The 20,286-nt window shown below is 37.9% G+C and overlaps 2 protein-coding genes across 2 annotated transcripts in view; one reads left to right on the top strand and one right to left on the bottom strand.

Moving 5' to 3' along the window:
• Positions 1 to 316: 316 nt before the first annotated feature.
• On the bottom strand, positions 317 to 7,307 carry CCDC59 (coiled-coil domain containing 59). Its single transcript, XM_084255201.1, has 4 exons — positions 7,115 to 7,307; positions 5,931 to 6,240; positions 2,559 to 2,658; positions 317 to 516 (listed from the first exon to the last, which is right to left on the bottom strand). The coding sequence occupies exons 1-4, from the start codon at positions 7,269 to 7,271 to the stop codon at positions 355 to 357; spliced, it is 729 nt and encodes a 242-aa protein (XP_084111327.1). The 5' UTR covers positions 7,272 to 7,307; the 3' UTR covers positions 317 to 354.
• A 156-nt stretch (positions 7,308 to 7,463) lies between these two features.
• The window catches only part of METTL25 (methyltransferase like 25), an 87,239-nt gene continuing 74,416 nt past the window's right edge, over positions 7,464 to 20,286 (top strand). The window contains exon 1 of the mRNA XM_084255099.1: positions 7,464 to 7,743. Within this exon, the coding sequence (XP_084111225.1) occupies positions 7,488 to 7,743 (256 nt within the window). The 5' untranslated portion in view covers positions 7,464 to 7,487. The remainder of the gene's footprint in view (positions 7,744 to 20,286) is intronic.

The following is a 20,286-nucleotide window of genomic DNA, read 5'->3' as shown; positions in this document are numbered from 1 at the left end:
AGATATTTGAAATGTTTCATCGACAGCTCTGCTCTTTTGTTGTCAAAACATTTTATTTCATCTGAATTTCATATAATACAAAAGTAATATACTGAACCTTTGTTGTTCAAATAAAAGGTTCTTCAGTTCTTCAAGTCAAACTTCCTCTAGAAGCAAGTAAGAAACTTGGCATATAGTGTAGGGCAAATTAAGAAACTTTTCTTTTACAAGAATAAATTATTTGGCCTTTTGATATTTCAATTTAAAAACTTAGTTTATGTTAACAAATTTAGTTGTTAGAAGGTATGTCACCCATACAAAAGAATACACGACAGAAGGTATTTTAACCCATCACTAAGAAAAAAAACAACTGATTTAATTTTTTTCCTGAATTTTTTTAAGAAGATACTCCATTTGTAAATTCAAGTTTGGTTGGCCCTTCTTAGTCTTTTTGCTCAATATTTTGAACATTTCCATTTTCTTCTTTTTGTACAGCCTTTGAGCCTCTTCTCTCTCTTTTTTTCTTCTCTCAAATTCCTGAAATTATTAACATGTAATTTTCATTAGTAACAAACAATAAAGTTCAGTAATTATGTTGAGATCAATATGCAAACTTCAGCTATGAGTAATTTCATACTTTACATTATAATACACGTTATAACATACAATCTAGAAATGATTAAACAATTTTAACTACTTGTATGCAAATTAAAATTAGAGCATAGAAAAGGAAACATTTATGTTATGATTTTTAACATTTAAATTACATCCATTGAAGAGGCAGATGGGACGTTGGAGGTTATCTAGTTCATACAACACGAAAATCTTCATTTCCAGAGTATTTGGTATTAGTTTTAAATTTGCCATCTGACAGATTTAATTCAAGAAGTATTTACTGACTATATATGTGTAAAACAGTATGCTAGGCATTATAATTATGTTCATATGATTTGCTAAGATATGCAAGTTCATTTGAGTGTAAGGAAAAATTACATTCAATTCAGTATTTTCAATTTCAATTCATAGCTATATATAATCCCTAAAAGCACTACTTGAAATGCATTATATTATAACCTTACCAAATACAAATAGAAGGATGCGACAAACATTCCTAAATAATGTACAATGTGCACTATTTTTCAATTTCCACGCAACAGTATAGCTCCAAAAAAGGACAGTGTGTACGGAGTGCTGTGTACGGTGGCTTATAATTCACAAAGTGCTTTCACAAACAATATAACACATTCCATTCTTTTAAAACTTGTTATGCTAGTTATTATGTTCATCACACAGACATGGCATTGTTGCGCAATGATAACGGAAGTGACTTATCCAACAAATCAAATAACTGGTAGAGCCAAGTTTCATACCCAGATCTTGTGAATTCAAAGTCTGTGCAACTTTACATTATGCTATGTTACATATCACTTAAACTTACATAGTATAGTACTTCATTAATTGTAATGAGCACAAAAATATCTGGAACTAATTTGTGAATTTAGGTATATGAAGTCTAGTTTACCTCAATGGAGTTTCTCTGAACAAAATTTAAAAAATTTAAATAGTCTTATGAATTATGAATCCTTAATTAATGTTACTAATTTTGATTTCTCATGGGTAATGTTACTGAACTTTTTGAACATTTGAAATCTATAAGCTCTAAGAAACTGTCAGTTTTATGATGACAAAGTTCTAGCATTCTCTATAAAGGGAATTTTAGATGGTCATTAAAAGTTTTACAATGTAATGGTCCTTATTATATTTTATATGTTATTTGAGTTCCAAAAGTGGCAAATATCAAATATTTTTGGTTAGGGGAAAAAAAGCAGAATGTAACAAGCTAACAAAATAACAAGATATAGAAACAGGTTCATTATTTTCATGGAGAAATGTTTCTGTTTCATCATAATGTGCCTCCATTCTAAAAATGAAAATTTTAGATGTTGAACTCCCAGATTTTTAATTATAGAAATTCTTTAACTAAAACATAAAAGAAATTATATCAGTGCCATCTTTACAGTATTTTTGAATAACGCAATAAACTTTAAATTTAAAGTGATAGGTTAATAAAGCTGAATAATAGAGTGCTAACTTTTTGCTAAGTTAATTTAGTATGCTTTTTAATTGGAAAGAACAACTCCTTTTAGTAAAGAAATATTTTATTCTAACACATTCCCTTTTGGGTTTTACTTGCTTCAGTGCAAAATTATGAAAATAACCTATATTTTTCCTAAATCAGTGATTCTCAAGTGTTACTTTAATAAGAATCTCTAGAGGTACTGGTTAAAAGTACTGGGTCCTGGAACATAATGCCGGGAAACATTGTCCCAGATACTTGTATTATCCCAGTTAGCAATATTTTAAAATCCTATCATAGACATATTAATATTTGCCTCTCCTCAGTAACATAATCAAGGAATTTGAATATATTTAAATTTCTGCTCAGGCCATTAATTATTCAACTAATATTTACACAGGACATACCATATGCCCCACACTAAAAAGTACAGCTTATATATATATAACATATTTAAGACATAAGGAAAAAACAATTTAAATATTATAAAAATAGATCTTACTTGTTTCTTAGCAGCACGTTTAGCTTGTACCTGTTCATATTCTTCTTGTGCTTTCTGAGTTGATGTTTTCTTTTTATTTTTCTTTGGAATAGTAATGAAGCTTATAAGATAAAGGAGGACATTAAGCCATAAGAATTGGGAACAGCATAACCAAAACAAAGACACAATTTCATCAAATATAGTACTTATATAATAAAATCTCTTTAATTCAAATTAATAGAGGGACAAAGAGTTAAAATAAAAGAAACATGACATTCATGTCATTGGTAAATGCACAAACAACAAAAATATAGTCGCAGAAATGAGTAAATGAGTACAGAAAAAGTTAACTAGTTATAAGTGGCAGAAATGACTGAAAAGGCATGAAATTGAAGGATGCTGTGGAAGTTGTAAGAATACATGAACATTAATTTCATAAAGTTCTCTGACCAGCTCATTTCTGTTCCACTTTATCTATTCAGTCATACATGACACACCTTGGACCTAGTCCCCATGTCCAACCCTGAATAGATGATTTACCCACCAAAGGCCCACATTCCTTCCATTTCCTCAGGATATCCAATTGACTAATAATCTTCCTTTGCCCTATCTCTCAACTTTCCACCAACTTCGTGACTGCACTATGACACAGTTCAGTAGCTGCCTTCTCAAAGTAAACAAAAGCATAAATTACCTATCATCAGATCCTTATCCCCTTTTAACTACCAATTGCTTATTCCTATTCTTTCTTAGTCAAGTATAAGAACAGTAAAGAGACCATCGTCATTTCTCTGTTAGGTTTTAACTTCTTGCAATCTGATTTTTGCTTTTTGCGATCACTACTTTCAAACTACCCTGACCAAGACAGAAATGATGATGCAATACATTCAAGTCAAAAATGATGATCAAGTCAACAGGTACTTTTCAGTCTCATTTAGTTGATCATTAACTATTTTTGAAAATTTTATTCCCTTAGTTTTGGCGACATTCTTCTCCCCTGATCCGTTCTAGCTGCTCCTTCTCAGTCTGACATTTGAGAGCCTTTTCTTCTTTCTTACTCCACGTTTTCCCCCCAGGTCTTTCTTTCCTTAGTTGTCATACTCTTTCTGAGCAGGCAAACCCATGACCATAGCTTTGGATGACACAGGTAAGTAAAGCTGAAAATTTAATCAGGGCTATCTACTGAAAATCTCTCTCCAAAGTCACCAATAATTGCCTAGACCACAAATCCAAAGACCTGTTCTGAATCTCTTTTCCCTGTCTTTACAGTATTTGGTAGATGACCAACGCCTACTTTGCATAACCTTTCTTTGTTGATTTAGCTGTCACTGTACTCCCCTCTTTCTCCAATTACAACAGTTTAACTTCTTCAATGACAACTTTTTCTTGTTTTCCCCTCAAAGTAAGAAATCTTTAAAAGTGTGATTTCCCCCTCCTAAGAAGGTAAGAATCTTGTCTCATGATTTAACCTACCTCACTTCAATTATCACTGAGAATGTCTGCATTCCTAGTGCTTATCTTTTGCCTGAGTTTATACCTATCATTCAGTATTATGGACAAACTTATGCCTTTATCCCCAACTATACATTTTATCCTAGGGTCCTGTTTTCCATTGTTTTTAGTAAAAATAGTTCACAATTTGAAGATGGAATTTAGTTGAAGTAAAAACCTATAGTCCTATATAACAGCTGGTTTCCCTGTAAGTTTAAATTTTAGCATGTTTTCATAACTTGAGGTATGTGCAGATAGCTTTATAAACTAACTCTTACAAAACCAAACTCTCAGAAATCTATACCATTTGTTTTTTAATTGCAACTAAGCCCATGCCCTCTGGGAGAAAAATACAGATTAATAAAATTAATAGCAGGGCCTCCCCTGGTGGCGCAGGCGGTTGAATGCAGCACTGTGAAGCTGTCCGCAGCCTCCGCAGTGCGGGTTTGATCCCGGCCAGTTGGCGAGAATTCCACATGGCAAGGCAGACCGTTCCTGTCTCGCGTGCTGCTCCCCCCCCCACAGTGTATTTAGGTCAGTCGTCCCCACTCTGTCTCTGGTGAATCCTCTCACCCTCCCACACATCTGACCTTTACCCTGATTCTTGTATTCATGAATAAATAAATATTTAAAAAAAATAATAAAAGTAGCAGTAGCTAACCCTCATGTATCAATTCCTATGTACCATATACCTTTTAAATTATAATTTTTTTATAATTATGCACTTATTATCATTTGTTTTAGAGGATATTGGGCACCAGCTACAGAGTTCATTCTACTAATCATTACACTAGTACTGAACCAAAATTAGTTTGATAATTATTAATAGCAGATGTTAAACTGTTTGTCTTATCGGGTTAAAAACACAGTCCTAGGCCTCCCCAGCGATGCAGCAGGTTAAGCTCAGCGCTGTGAGGCTGTCCACAGCTCCTGCAGTGCAAGTTCGATTGCTGGCAGGCCAGGGAGATACCCACAAGGCACAGCAGACCTCTCCTGTCTCGCCCGCTGCTCCCCTCAGCAGTGCTTTTGGTCCATCTGCCTGTTCTGCTCCCCACTCTGTCTCTGGTGAATCCTCTCACCCTCCCGCACCTCTGGCCTGTACCCCAGCTCTTGTATACATAAATAATAATAATAAAAAAATCTTCAAAAAAAACAACAACAACAATACAGTCTCTTCCTTGCCTAGCACACAAGGATGGGACGTTTTAAACAGGCTGAGGTAGCAGAAGAGTTACCACAAAAACCAGACTCTGAGATCTTGGGTAGATAAAGGAAGCAATGATTATTATTGAAACAGGGGTATAGGGCCCACCCGTAGCCATTAAAGACTGATGTAAATTTTAAAGGCATACAGAGACTAATTAAGGCCTGACACTTGAGTACACAGCAGCTAGCACAGACCTGCATGTTAAATCTTAGAGATAGCCTACAAACTCAGAGTATGGGAAAGAACTAAATTTTTCTTTCAGTGGTCAGACAAGCACTTTCTTGTCTTGCCCCCATCTCTCCACAGGAATTCAATAAATCCACCTTTTATACTTTCCATATTGTCTCTGGTGAATTCTTATACCTCTATGACCCTGGTGTCCTTTCACAGCCTTTGATCCCCTTTACATGGCATTAACCAGGTCCAAGTTAAGTTAAATATATTTAAGAGACTGAAATTCAAACCCAGATCTTTTAATTCCCATTATATTACTTCTTCAGTTGCACTAAACTAGCCCAATTCAGTCATTTAAGACAAAAAGAAAACCTCCATGAACAGTTTCACCTAGTTACACTGTAACTTCTATAGTGCCTTAAATAAGAAAAATTCCAATTTTGACATGAACTCTCTTATAATCTTTCATAAGATATTACTTTGATTTAAAACAAAGGATTTCAAAAGAAAATAATACTTACTTTACTTTTTCGTTAAGCTCTTCTTCAGGCTGAGATTGGTCAGTGCTACAGTGCTCCTCAGACAAAGTCTGATCAAAGCTACACTGTTCTTCTGGCAGTGTTTGATTAATTTGTTCTGACCTAGACTGGTCAACTTTTCTTACTTGCTTCCTCAGTCTTTTTTCTTCTGCTAAATAGAGATGCTTCAAATGATCAGGGTATCGGTCTGTGAACTGGGATTCCTGTGCAGTTTGAGCTTTCTTTTCCCTCCATAGTAATTTCTTATAATTTTGCTGAATCTTCAATTTTCTTCGAAATGCAAAGCCTTGCCCTACAAGGAAGAATAGCAATCATAAATTATTTTCTCAAAAAATAAGCTGGATGAAAAATGCAGCTGTTAATTTACAATGAAAAATCACAAGGGCGTTTCCAAAGACTATTTCAAGAAAACAAGCTTAAGCAAATGGAATAACTAATTCTTTTGGTTCCCTGCAAAAAAGATCAGGCAAAAAAGATCTGGTTGTACAGATACTCAGTAAGACCCCTCTCCCGCCACCCCCACCCCAAACCGACGAAGATGTTGCACTGGTTTATAGCATTCCCCAATAAAACGAATACCTTAATTCATCTATTCTTTTACTTAGAGGCTCTCACTACTCTACAATCATTTTTGAAAAATAATTCAACACAAAAGACAGAAAAATAGTGTATACCTTTCTTAAAACGATTTTTACATTCCTAATGGGGTTTGAAAGTGCTTACAGACAGCAAAAAAAAAAATGACAAACACAAAGCTAAGAAAATGACGTTCAGTTAGAGAAGACTGGAATGCTCTGGAGTATTTGTAATCAGCAAAGGTTTGGCACTTTTCAGTCTTTTAAGTAATACACCCACAAATTCAAATACATAAACAGATGGACCCGTAGATGTTCTCAGCTACGTTTCAAGTAAGAATAATGTAGAGAAAAATGATTCTGATTAAGAATGCGGTGAAGTCAGGGTAGACGGTCAAAGATTAAAAGTCAGAAACACTGCTTCGCCTTCCCATCTAGAATTCTAAGAAACCCAGAGTTTGTAGGAATGCCTTCCTCCGCTCTAAAAAGGGGCGAATCTCATTCATAAAGCATTTTTCTGTATTTCAGTGGATCACGTATCTTACGACTTAGCAGGCCTGAGAACTCGTAAAAGCCTCCCTTCCCACATACCCTCACGAATGCTCCCCACGAAAGCCTGCGCATGGTTAGGTCGCCACGTCCTCTGTTTTACTTTCTTATTCCTGGACCCGATCGGAGAAACTTCTTCGCCATGCGTCCCAAAAGTCCCCGTCCTCCTCCACCATGCGGCCTGCTTCACAGGCGCCATGACATACCTTCCGCGTCGCGAGAAAACTACAACGGACGCCGTCAAAATACGTCATCAAGCCCAAGCAATCACTCACCCATCTACAGTGCCGCTCTGAGCGCTACTAACCCGGGCTGGGCTACAGATCTGGGCTCTACTTATCCGGCCTGTGCTACTTTCCGCCCGGTCTTCTTGGGGCCACATTTGCGCCACCTACAGCCCTGGAGGGTGAGCGTCATGGCGGCCTCTTCCCCGCTCCCAGTGACCCAGGACCTATCCGCGCTGTATGCCAAGTTGCAGGAGCTGGTGCGGTTCCTGAGAGAGGCCCTGACCATTTCCAATGCACATACGGTAGACTTCTACACCGAGTCCGTGTGGGAGCAAAGGGTCAACTTGCCCCCGGACCTCGTACTCGCCGTGCTGAGGAAATCAGCGGCAGAGGAAGCCCGGCCAGCAGCGGCGCGCCCCCTGGTGGAAGGCGAGGAGGGACCAGGTGAGTGGCTGGTGGGCGGGGCGGGCAGGGAGGCGGAGCGAAGGTCCCTCGGCGAAGCGCGCCCTCTTGAGGAACTGAGAGGAACTGAGAGGACCCAGGTAAGCGTGCGCTGGGGCCAGAGGTGGGGCTGGCGGATTTGTCCTTGGGCTGGCCCGGGGAGCCTTCCATAGTTGGTCTCTGGGTGCTTGTGTACTTCTGTTAGGAGGAAAGGATGTCCTGAATGAAATCCATACAGGCTTTGTGGATGCCACTCCCACTCCATCAAGACACTGGGAACTACAAATCCCATGATCCCCAAAGGGAAGTTGCAAAGACTTAAGGGCAGAGTTATGCAGCCATTTTCTCAGTTTTTAAATAAAACCAGCCATATTAGTGGGGCCTCGGGCACTTGGCTCATGATCTTAGCCAGGCAGGTTTGGTTTGGGGGTAGAGGGTCATTTGGGATTCCAGCTTGGCAGAATGGGTAGGACTTATTTAAGAATTTATCTCCCTCTTTTCTCCCTGAATTGTACATTTTCTCATTCCCCTTTCCTTGTAAATAACTTTTGTTAACTTTTTGTGTGTACCTGCAGTGTAAGTCCCTTTTAAGCATGCAGGTTAGGCCCCACCGTCAGGCAACCTGTTTTATATTGGGGTTTCTCTGTAGCATTTCCACATTTTAGAAAAGTATAAGAAACAAGGCTGGGGAATTCATTCACTTAGTAATTTGATTTTTTTTTTTTTTTTTTGCTCGGGAGGAAACAAGGGGACCGTGCTTTCACAGTTCTAGTAACTTCCATATGAAACATGCAGAAGCTAAATCAACACTTAACGAAATACATAAGGGTAATTTCAAAGTATGAAAGAAAACAAAAGAAGAAAACAAAAAATGCATGTGATGCATGTTGTGTGAGGCGCTGCTTTAACTTAGCAGGAGCCTGAGAAGCTGCCAGCTGGCCTGGATTTTGGGCCTGGGAACCTCAGAGACCCTCAGGCTTGAAGAGAGGGCAGATTGGGGTTCAGGACGAAAGCCTGAGTGAGCTGGCAGTCAGGGGATAGGCTGGGATGGGGCCTAGCGTCCTGCGCCCAGCTCCCCGGCCATGGAGGGATTCTCAGCCCTTGGAGCCATTTTGTGGAGTGACCTACAAACTAAAAAATTTTTCATTTGAAAGATGACCCTACAAATTACTTGACTATAGATTAGAGAGGCGAGAGCTAATTGGGTAGTTAGAAGTTTCTGTAGTACAGGAAAGAAATGACTATGTTGTGGACTAGGGTGTTAGTAGTAGTGAAGAGCTGGGATGTATATTAGCTCATGTGTTCTTTAAGTTTTTTTTTGCCCTGAAAAACGTAGATTCTACTAAAGTGATTATATTTTGGATGTAGGGTGATAAGGGACTCCAGTGAGCTTCTGGGCCTTCTGCTTTGCTTTCATGCTTTTCCAGCCTTGCCCTTGCTAATGAGGTTTATTCATTGAGTATTTTCTGAATGCAAAACACCACAGAGGGGCCACCTATAAAAGGACCTAGTAAATATCGTTTTCTTTAAAGTCACAATTGTTGAAAAGTGAGGCAGCTCTACATTCGCTGTCCTTATATCTAGTACTTATGATAATGTAGCATTCTTTTTTTTTTTTTTTTAAGATTTATTTATTTATTTATACAAGCCTGGGCACAGTCAGAAGCGCGGGAGGGTAAGAGAATTCACCAGAGCCAGAGCAGGGAACAGAACAGGCGGAAGGACCCAAGCACACTGCTGAGGGGAGCAGCGGGCGGCAGGAGAGGTCTGTGCACTATGTGGGACCCTCGCCCAGTGGCCGGGGATCGAACCCGCCCTGCAGGGGCTGCGGGCAGCTTCGCAGCCCAGTGCTCAACCACTGCGCCACCAGGGGAGGCCCGATAATGTAACATTCTTAAGGAAAGAGCAGAGACCATATCTGTCCAGGAAACTGATGTATTCTCCAGCCCCTACCTGTTATACATTGAATGCAGTGAAGATTCATTGAATGAATGAATGAATGAACAAGTGATTACTCATGATAATTTCCAAAAAGAAGAAACCAAACTACCTTGATGTAGGAAGCTCAAGACTTTCACATGGGTCTAGGATGGACTTCATACAATGTAAGAATTAGATTTTCTCACATGTCCTAATAATAATAGGATTATATGGTATTATTTAATCTGTAGTGTACTATTTTCTTGCATATTTTCTCCTTTAATTTTTATATCATCTTTGCGAGCTGGGTTCTATTTTCCCTTAGTTGTGAAATTGCATCATTAGGGCTTCATTTGCCAGAATAGTCTTTGGTGGAGAGTCAAACATAGGTCATTTGATTCTATAGTCTCAGGTCTTCATCACCATAATGAAAGCCTATCTGAATTATTTAGTAATTAGTTACAAAAGCCATTTATTGGGCCTCCGCGGTGGCGCAAAGTTTGAGCGCTGGGCTGCGAAGCTGCCTCTGCAGCACTGGTTCGATCCCCGGCTGCCAGCAAGGGTCCCACATGGTGTGCAGACCTCTCCTGCCGCGCCCACTGCTCCCCTTAGCAGTGTACTTTGTCAGTCTGCCTGTTCTGCTCCCTGCTCTGGTTCTGGTGAATTCTCTCACCCTCCCACGCTTCGACTGTACCCAGTGCTTGTGTAAATAAATAAATAAATCTTAAAAAAAATTAAAAAAAAACATTTATTAACCAAATGTTTTTATAACATTGTTATTTGTTTTTGTTTGTTTTTATTGTTTCCCCTTTAAAAATGAAAGAATTGTCTTGTTCACTGCTATATTTTTTTTTTAAAAAAAGATTTATTTATTTATGCATGTAAGAACTGGGCTACAGGCCAGAGGCACAGGGAGGCGGGGATTGAGAGGATTTGCCAGAGGCAGCGTGGGGAGCAGAACAGGGAGACTGACTGAAATACACTGCTGAGGGGAGCAGCAGGCAAGACAGGAGAGGTCTGCTGCGCCATGTTGGTAACTCCCTGGCCGGCAGCCAGGGAGTGCTGCAGAGCACTCGTGCTGCAGAGGCCGTGGATAGCTTCACAGTGCTGTGCTAAACTCCTTGTGCCACCAGGGAGGCCCTTCACTGCTATATCTTTAATATCTAGAACAAAGCATGTTCAGAGTAGGTTCCTAAGAAATGTTTGGCGAATGAATGAATGACAACTTATTTGTTCTCTTAGGATAGGAATAAAATGCTAATATCTTTTGAGAGAAACTTACAACCAATTTTGCATTTATCTAGGCTGGTTTTTCCATCTCTGAAATACTTTTGACCCTTCAAGCTTCTTTATATAAAATATTCAGTTGTAAAAATGGTATTTTGTGAATTTTTATAATTTATGCTTCTAAGGAATAGTAATTTTCATTTATAAAAAGTTATGTAATGATGGGCATTCTTTCCATTAAGACCTGAGATCTGAAGAGCATTAGAATCCTTCGACCAGACTTGTGTGGTATAAAGAATTGTTAGTTATTATTTACAGTATAGTTTAGCATTAAATTTTTAGACTGTTGAGTCAGCAAGGGATCATATTTCAGTTCTACCACTTACTAACCATGCCTGTGACCTTGTGGAAGTTCATTCATTCAGCAGACACTTAGTGAAGGTCTTCTGTGGGCTAGCACTTTTCAAGACTTAGGTAAGTAGCAGTGAATAAAACAAAATTCTCTCCCTTCATCTTGCTTTCATTCTGATGCCAGTGTGCTCTGTTAGCCTTTGAACAACCCCAGGTTCTTGTCCCATGAAGCCATAAAAAGGAATTGCAGACATTTTAGATAAGTAAGCAGAGAGAAACAAACTTTAAGAAAGAAAGAATTTAGAGGAAAAAAGCAAAGACACCCAGGTATGCTGTACTTGGGAGGGGCAAGAAAGCCTTTGTGGGCCTGTGTCTAGGGGTATTTAAACCTTTTTTTCCTCTATTCTAAAATCTCAACCTACTTTGTGATTGGCTCTTTCTCCTAGTGGCTATACTTCTCCAGGCAATGTGCCCATTTTCCGAGCTCTTAGAGTTTCTCTTTTTACCTCTCTGTCCAAGGTATCCTAAAATTTATGCTTATTGCCCTTATTAGCCCTCCTGATTTTCTCCACCCTTAACTCTGAGGCCTCCCTTGACTCTCCCAAAGTCTCTGCCTACACTGTCCCTGAAGCTGCCTATTTAACCCTAACTTGCCCAGTTCTAGAGGAAAGAGGTAGACAATTAAATAGCAAAGTGCTTGTAAGGGCCGGACTGGGCACAGTGCAGGTTTTTCTGATCCCATGCAGATCGGGTAAAGGAGGAGCCAGAGTCCTCAATAGTTTTGCAGGTTTTTTATTTGGGGTTCACCAGGCATATGGCAGGCAGGGGTGCTGGCTGGGGGGGCTGGGAGGCTGGCAGGCCTCCCAGCCCCCCCAGCAAGTCTTCACTCTATCTGGGCTCTCTAGCATTCGTTCTGCTGCTTCTCGGCTTCTCTTTCGGCTTCGGCTGCTGCTGCTGCTGCTGCTGCTGCTGCTGCTGCTGCTGCTGGCGTCCCCGTGATGCCGCCCTTAAAAAGCACAGTCTTAACTCAACTGAATCCCATCTACCTATGCCCACACCCTATTCCAGGTGCCCGCCATCAGGCATGCATTCAGGACAAGGATCCATCATCTATCCTGATGGCGGAAGGGCAGAAAAGCCTGATATTTTCTTTACCCTACAGTGCTGTAGAGGAAAATCAAATAGAAAAGGAAAACAGGAGAAAATCATGTTTGCAGTTTTGAATAGGTTGTTCCAGCAAAACCTCATGGAGAAGACTCTGGGAAGAAAAATCTAAATAGGGAGAAAAATGAATCATGAAGCTGTCTGGAGCAGGAGGCTTCCAGATAGTGAGAACAGGGAGTCCCAATGCCCTGAGGTGGAAGCGTGCATGATGTAATTAAAAAGCAGGAGAGGAGAACAGATTTCCCATCAGGGACTCACAAGAAGTGTGCTTTTCTGTAGGTTCTGTTTGAATAGTTACAAATAAACACAATTCCCAGTGCTGCACCAAATTATTGCTCAGTGTGTGAAGTACACTCACAGATGTTTGGCACAATCATTTGGTGTTTATGAGACCAAATTGCTTCTGAAAAACCCTCAATGTAGCCATTTGAGTAGATTTCTTCTGCCAGCTGGCCTTTGGGCCTGGTCAGAATCCTGCAAGTTTCTTCACTGTTCATCCCAAAAGAAATTTTAAAGAAATCTTAATCCCCCAAAATAAGAGGAAAAACATTGAAAATAAATGTACTTAAAAGTATAACATGGACCGAACAGAGTGAGGTCCTAAGGGTTTATCCCTAACTCAGTACCAGAGGAGGAGATACCCTGTCAAAGGGCAGCATTGAGGATGAGCAAAACATTTGGAAATTTAGACGGGAGAACCTTGGAAACAAGAGTGACCATGGACATGATGAGTCCCCCAATCTTACCAGTAGGTCTACTGAAATCTGTGACCGCTAAGCTCAGGGGACAGGCTGAGCAGACATCAGCTGCTGCACACTAAGGGGAGGTGACACAGCTTGACTCCATGCAAATTAACTTACTAGAACAATGACAACAGAATCCTTTGAAAAACAAAATAGGTTCAATACAACGAATTATGCACAATTTTGCTGTTAGCCAAAATCTTCTAGATGTGCAAAGAAACAGTAAGGTGTTATTTGTATTCAAGAAACTAAGTGAACCCTGGTGTTAGATTTAAGTATCTGTTTTCAGTGAATTAAAGGAAAGTGTGACCCAGGGGGAAGAGTGAGTTAATGAAAGTCTGTTCTGATTGGGCTCAGCTGTTTGATTAAGTGACTAATAAACATGGTAAAATAAACTACAAAAAATACTCTAAGAATTAAAGGGAAATAAAGTATTAATGAATTATACAAACTGCTTTATGATATTTTTAACTGGAAAAATACACACTCTTTGAAACAAAGTGATATTAATGTTATATGCTGTCTTGCTGCCTAGCAGATGACTTTAAGACTACACAATCTCATCCAGTTTCTCTGGACCAGGAATGCAGGAGCCTTTTAAATGGGTGCATCTGGTTTGGGGTCTCATGATTTCACAGTTAGATGTCAGCTGGGGCTACAGCTGCTGAAGGCTTGATTGAGGCTGGAGGTCACCATGATGGCTGTCACACAGGTGGCTAGTCAGTGCTGTGTGTTGGCGTGAGGCCTCAGTTTCTCACCATGGGACCCTCTCTATGGGACTGCCTCCATGGGAGCTTTTGTATTAACACACTGTTGTTGTTTTTGTCTGTGCTTAGACTTGTTATTGTGCAGTTGTTAAGGCCACAGACGTTGTCTGGTAATTGGTGCACAGTGAAAATTTTCATCTATAGTAGAAAAAACTAGCCTGTGTGCTAGTGCCAGGCCAGCTCTGAGCAAGCAACTGTCTGTTACAGCCAATTGTTACTGGTTTTTCCCTCTTCCAAAGTATAATACTACCTTTCTTGCAAAGTTGTAGTCTAAATTAAAGTTGATAAATATATAAAATCTGACATAGAACTGAGACTGTGACTTGAGGTCAATAAATCGTGGCCAGTAAATGGTGATGGTGGTAGTAGTGATTATTGTAGTGATGATGTTGTAATTACATCTTTTCTTGGAAGAAACATTGTCATAATGCATGTGGAAATGTAGGTGCCCTTGTAGCAACCTGTATTCTCTGCCATATAAACAGATCATACTGTTGTTGTCTATTGGCTTGTCTGCATCTGCAGCTAGATTGTTTGCTCTCTAAAAACAAAGGTACTATATTTCCCTTTTTCATTGTTGTATAATCAGCACCCTGGATGTTTTCTGGCATATACATGAGCAAAGTAAATTCTAAAAGAGTGAATGGAGTGCAGCATAGACCCATTAAGAGTGTTCTTGTCGGTACCCTTTGAAACTTGGTACTTAAGTAGACATCTGTTATTTCTGGTGTGATATTTGCATATGTTATATTTAGTATCTTCATGTATCATTTGAACCAACTGATAGCTTTTGTCACTTAATTTGACTCATCAAAGTGAGTAGCCATTTTTCCCCCTGTGTCAAAATGTGCTACTTCATTAATCAGGTTATCTATTACAGTAAGACACTCTGAATTTGAAGATAAAAATCTAGACAGGTATCACTTCAGGTTAAAATTTCCAAAAGTCATTTCATTAATCCTGAGATTAAGCATCTGCAGAAAAAAACTACCAGAGATAGCTTCTGAATGTTTTACTGATAGGACAAATATATCCCCTATATCTCATAGAATAAAATTTTGTTAGACCTCCTTCAAGGGAACTAGACTGTGTCCTTAGGAAGTATTGCCATTTATAAAACTGTAATAATTGTAATGATGATTCTCAAGTGAGTCATCTCTTGGCTTTCAGAATTAGTCATCATACAATATAGAAAATTATTCCAAAAAAGTAAGAGGGAAGAGATATTCTGAGGATAACCAAAATATTTTATGAAACAGAAATAGATCTACACTCAACCAGACACCCAGCCTGATTAAAACAAGTATATCTGACTTTATTTGTTCTAATGGTAATTCTAAAACTAGGAAACTGTACCCTATCAAGCAAATGATATGGGTTATTAGTATAAATACAGTCTTCAATGTAAATTAATAAGAATGTATTTTTAAGTCTGTTTTTTTAATTACTGTTTAGAATCAGTTGTGGAAAACCAATCCAACTCTCAGGAAATCTAGTTCCTGTGACTGCAGAGCCTTCCTTAGCAACTCTGCCAAAATCCAGGGCTGCTCAAAGATTGTGCGCGCCTGCAGGGCCTCCCTGGACTCTTCTCTCAGCTTTTTGAGACCATATGCTGCGTCCCCTTTTCCTCTTGTTGTGAATCAAACAAGTTTTACTAGGATTGGGTGCTGAATAAATGTTTAAAACTGAGTCCGTTTGGTGAGCATCTGTGTAATTAATTTACCATCATCTTAATTGAACATCTTAATAAAGTGTGTGCCTGTGATAGATTATTATTTTGTTGAGTTTTCAGATTATTTTTATTGCATCTTAACAGATTAACTTTCTTCTTGGCCTTCCTAAGTAGTTTTTGTTGGTGGAGGTGATGGTGGTGATTTGTATTCATTGAAATTGCACTCCCATGTAATTTAAAACATGCAAAGCTAGAAAAGCGTGTTGGAAATAGAAAGTGAGACCAACAAAGAAAGAATTTTTGCCATCTGTTTTACTCAACTTTTATTCATTCACCTTCCTTATGTATTGTCCTGAAATCTGTTTTCCCTTTTTCAGGGGAGTAATTTTTATTTGTTTAAATATCCATTTTCTGTTATTCATTTAAATTATGTCAAATCATTCCAGGAGTAGAGATACAAAAATATCATTAATCCTAACATAAAACAAAATGGAAAGATCAGGTATTCCTTTCTTTCCATTTGATGGAAAGTAAGTGAGAGAGGAAAATCCTGTGTTCTGAGAGTGTCCAAGAAAATGCTTTTCAATCTTTGGGTTTTTTTATTAATTTCCAGCTATGTCCATACAGTGCTTTTATATAAAATGAGTTGATTTCCCATTCCAATTTTTTTTTTTACTTTCTTTATATTAACAGTCCCCCTGCACTTACAGACATGTCAGATTATTCCTTGTTTATTGTTTTATTCTTTTCCATGTATTTCTTAAAAATTTTTATGCCGTTTTCCTGAGAACAGAAAGAATCTGCCTTAACAACTTCTATTATAAAAAGTGATACTATTTTTTACAGTTCATTCAGAATTTCACTACAGATGCTTTTATCTTTGTCAAGTTATTTCTCAAAGATTATTATTCTTAATTGACTGCTCTTTGCATCCGCTGATCCTGAAGCCATTATCTAACACAGTGAATCTGTCCTTTTGTCTGTAACCCCTACATTTATAAAACTGCTTCATACTTTATATTTCCTACCAAAGATATATTTGGAAGTGTAATTCCTTTCTTAAATAATCTTTAATTCTTTTTTGGAAGAGGAAGATCATTTTTTAGATCACAAACTTTAACAGTGTACTTTATTTCAACTTCTATTTGTTCTTTTCAGTGAGTCCCCTCCCTTCCCCAATTTCTCCCAGAATGTGAATCTCTTTAAAATCCATTTTTAGTCAAACAACAAATTTTTATGTAGTTCATTTTACTCCTATATCAAGTATAATTTAGGGTATCTCTGGGGCTATTATAAAAGGCAACCTGTCTTGCCTTCATTAAACTTAGATCATGTGGATTTATTACATCCACTTATTATTAATATATTTTGTCAAATGGAATAGACTAATCTGTGTTTCGTACCTTAAATTCTTTAGGTAATGTTTTCATATCTAAAGCATTATCTAAAAAACTTAGCCTTGTAACTTACCATGGACACTGAGAGGATCTGTTTAATAATAAAGAGTAGAAAGAAAAGGGTTATCTTTTCAAAGTTACATTAACTTTAGATATATGAAATTTACATTAAGAAGTAATAGCTATTAGTATTTACAATAGCTAAGCTTTGGAAACAACCCAAATGCCCACAAATAGATGACTGGATCAAGAAGATGTGGTACATATACACCATGGAATATTACTCAGCATTCAAAAAAGATAAACACATGCAATTTGCAGCAACATGGATGGAGCTGGAAGGGATCATGCTCAGCGAAATAAGCCAGAAAGAAAAAGAAAAATACTGGATGGTCTCACACATAGCAGGAATCTAGAAAACTTAAATAAGGGTCCAGGAAAAAGAATAACTATAAGAAAGAAAATATCAAAATCAGCAAACAACTATGAACCAGAGACACTCTATGGGGGGTGGGGGGCAGGGAAAGGAGAGCATGGGGTCAAAATAAGGAGGTTGTAATTATATGGGGAATATAAAAATAAAATTTAAATAAAAAAATTTTAAAAAAAAAGCTATTGACCAGTGAAAAAATACTTAATCCTGGGCTTTTTTGGGTACTCACTACTTTTCATATGCTGAATATTTAAGAGTCTGTAGGAGCCAGAGGAAAAATACCTGTATTGTTTGTTATAGTGTTAACATTGGGCAAGATAAAAGGAGAAAAAAACAGTAAAAGATAGTGATTCTTAATCTCACAAAGACCATTAAAGGGCTAAATCAAATGAATGCTCTACTACCTCGTCCTCAGAATAAGGTGTGTATGCTCACATATGTACACAGACTTTACACATAGCTTTAGGTGATGTATATGCTTGTTTAGCTCCCAGATCTCAGAATAAGAACCACTGTTTGAAAGCATTATTAGTGTTACAAAGTTTTTTGAATTTATCTTGATTTAGACAAACACTTGTGGTCATTCTTCATGTTTTCTTGTACTTTTTTGTTCTTTATTATGAAATATTATGTGTTTTCAAAATCCATTTAACCAATCTTTAACAAGTGCTGAAAACAACCCCACTTTTGTGGGGAATCTGCATTTCAGATCCAACCACAGCGTTGGGCTAGTATCTGTAGACAACACCAGTGACAATTATTGAAGCTTTATTCTCCCCTCTTACTTGATCATTGAACTCAAAATGGCGAGTTTAAAGTTTTGGTTGATATTTTGTTTATTCCGCATATAGCAATCCTTTTGAATTGTGACCCCTAGAGAATAAATTGATTTAACTTTTAGAGATTATACCCATTTTTTCAAAAGTTAAGCAAACTAAAGAACAAGATCTACTGGAGATATGGTAGAAACAATAGAAAAAGTGTGTATTTAGTACAGATCCCTTTTGCATGTTCTGTTTATTTAGCAGATGAACTCAATTAAGAGATATTTAAATAGACACACATCTATTTTTTATTAATGTTGAGATAGTGGAGTTTAGAGTAAGAATAGCAAATGAAATTAAATTCCAGTTAATGAACACACAATGAAAAAGTATAGGTGTAAGAGAGAGGTCTGACTTAATTGTACTCTCTCAAAATCCTTATTAGTAATTTAATTTAGCTTACATTTATATATATTTCTTGGGATATGAAAGTGTTTTTTGTCTGCACTGGCTCAATGATAAGTTGAAAAGTTCTTTATTCTTGAAAGCTTGGAAGTCTAGGCCAAAGTCAATATATAGAAAAGAAATATTGATCTTCTCAATAAGAGATCAATGGCAGCTATAGTTACTAAGATAGTGGCATTATCAGGGCACTGTGAGAGAGAAAGCCCACGGTGGTATTCAGAAATGACAATTGATTAGGAAACCAGATGTCTGTGAAAGGAAATTGCTTTGATTTCAAAGCACTTACTGCACTGAAGTTAAGTTCATTTTAAAAGTTCTTGCAATTATAATATCCATTAAAACTTTTATAGCCTAGATTTTTTTTATTTTGCTAACAAAATAACATTTGATTTTTTTCATTTAAATATATTTTTTAGAAAATATTTACCTATTCTTAAATGCTACTTTTAAATGGAGTTTGAAGTTGTTGAATTTCTAGCAATGTACTACCTCTTGCTTGGTTATTTTATTAAAAATAGAGATTTCTGATAATAGGAAATTAAAATATTTTGGTAAAGCAAGCATGAAACTCTACATCATATCTTTAAGATATAGTGAAGATTATTATATACCAAATTTCACAACAAATATAGCAAGAACTATCATTAGTACGATTTGGATGGTGGTCAGTACCTAGCCACTGAGTCTCCAACACTGAGTAAGTCCTACTTTCATCCCACCTAGAATGTAACACCCATGTTCTGTCTTAAGTCGCTTTCACCTGTCCCTAGCAGTACCTTCGTTCTAGTGATGCAGGTCTTATTCCCAACATTCAGAGTCCATCCTCTCCTTTCTGCCAGCAGGCCCTCATTTAGAAATTGGGTTTCCATATTGATTTTTGTTTCAAGTTCTTTAGTAATCTGTTTGATGTTCTCTACCTAAATGTTTGAAAATTTTCCACCCTGGGTTCCAATAAAGTTCCAAATATTAGGGCAATCAGTTACTTATTGATCTTTATGGTTTAGGAGTTGCCTAGTATGTTGTAGGCTCTGTGTTACGCTGCTGCTGTTGCTGCTGCTGAGAGTGTGTGTGTGTGTAAATACATGTGTATGAGTATATGTATATATGTATGTGAACATATATGTATACATGTGTATTCCTTAAAATAACTTTTTCTTTTTAAGATTTATTTATTTATTTATACATGTACTGGGTACAGTCAGAAGTGTGGGAGGGTGAGAGAATTCACCAAACTGGGGAACAGAACAGGCAGACTGACGAAGTACAACTGCTGAGGGGAGCAGCGGGCATGGCAGAAGAGGTCTGCGCACCATGTGGGACCCCCGCCGGTGGCTGGGGATCGAACCGGTGCTGCAGAGGCTGCGGGCAGCTTTGCAGCCCAGCGCTCAACTGCTGCGCCACCAGGGGAGGCCCTTCTTATAATAACTTTTTAAAATAGGTTTCCCTCTCCTATTTTATAGACAGAATAATCAAGTTGTAGACCAGATAAGTGATAGCTCATGTCTATAGAGGAATAGACAATCTGAGAACCAGAATTCAAGCCTAGTTATTACTCATTTATTTATTGAGTATGTACTGAGTACCAAGCATTAGTTCTGTGCTCAGAGGATAAAACAGTGAATAAAAAATGTGCCCCCTTACTA

Source organism: Talpa europaea, assembly GCF_964194135.1.
Source record: "Talpa europaea genome assembly, chromosome: 15".
Lineage (NCBI taxonomy): Eukaryota > Metazoa > Chordata > Mammalia > Eulipotyphla > Talpidae > Talpa > Talpa europaea.
This window is presented reverse-complemented; position numbering and strand designations above follow the sequence as displayed.

Coding starts and splice junctions, on each gene's coding strand:
- CCDC59 (XM_084255201.1), bottom strand. CDS start 7,271: ATGGCGCCTGTGAAGCAGGCCGCATGGTGGAGGAGGACGGGGACTTTT. Junction 6,241..7,114: donor CGTGGGGAGCATTCGTGAGG/GTATGTGGGAAG, acceptor TCTTCCTTGTAG/GGCAAGGCTTTGCATTTCGA. Junction 2,659..5,930: donor GAGCTTAACGAAAAAGTAAA/GTAAGTATTATT, acceptor TTATCTTATAAG/CTTCATTACTATTCCAAAGA.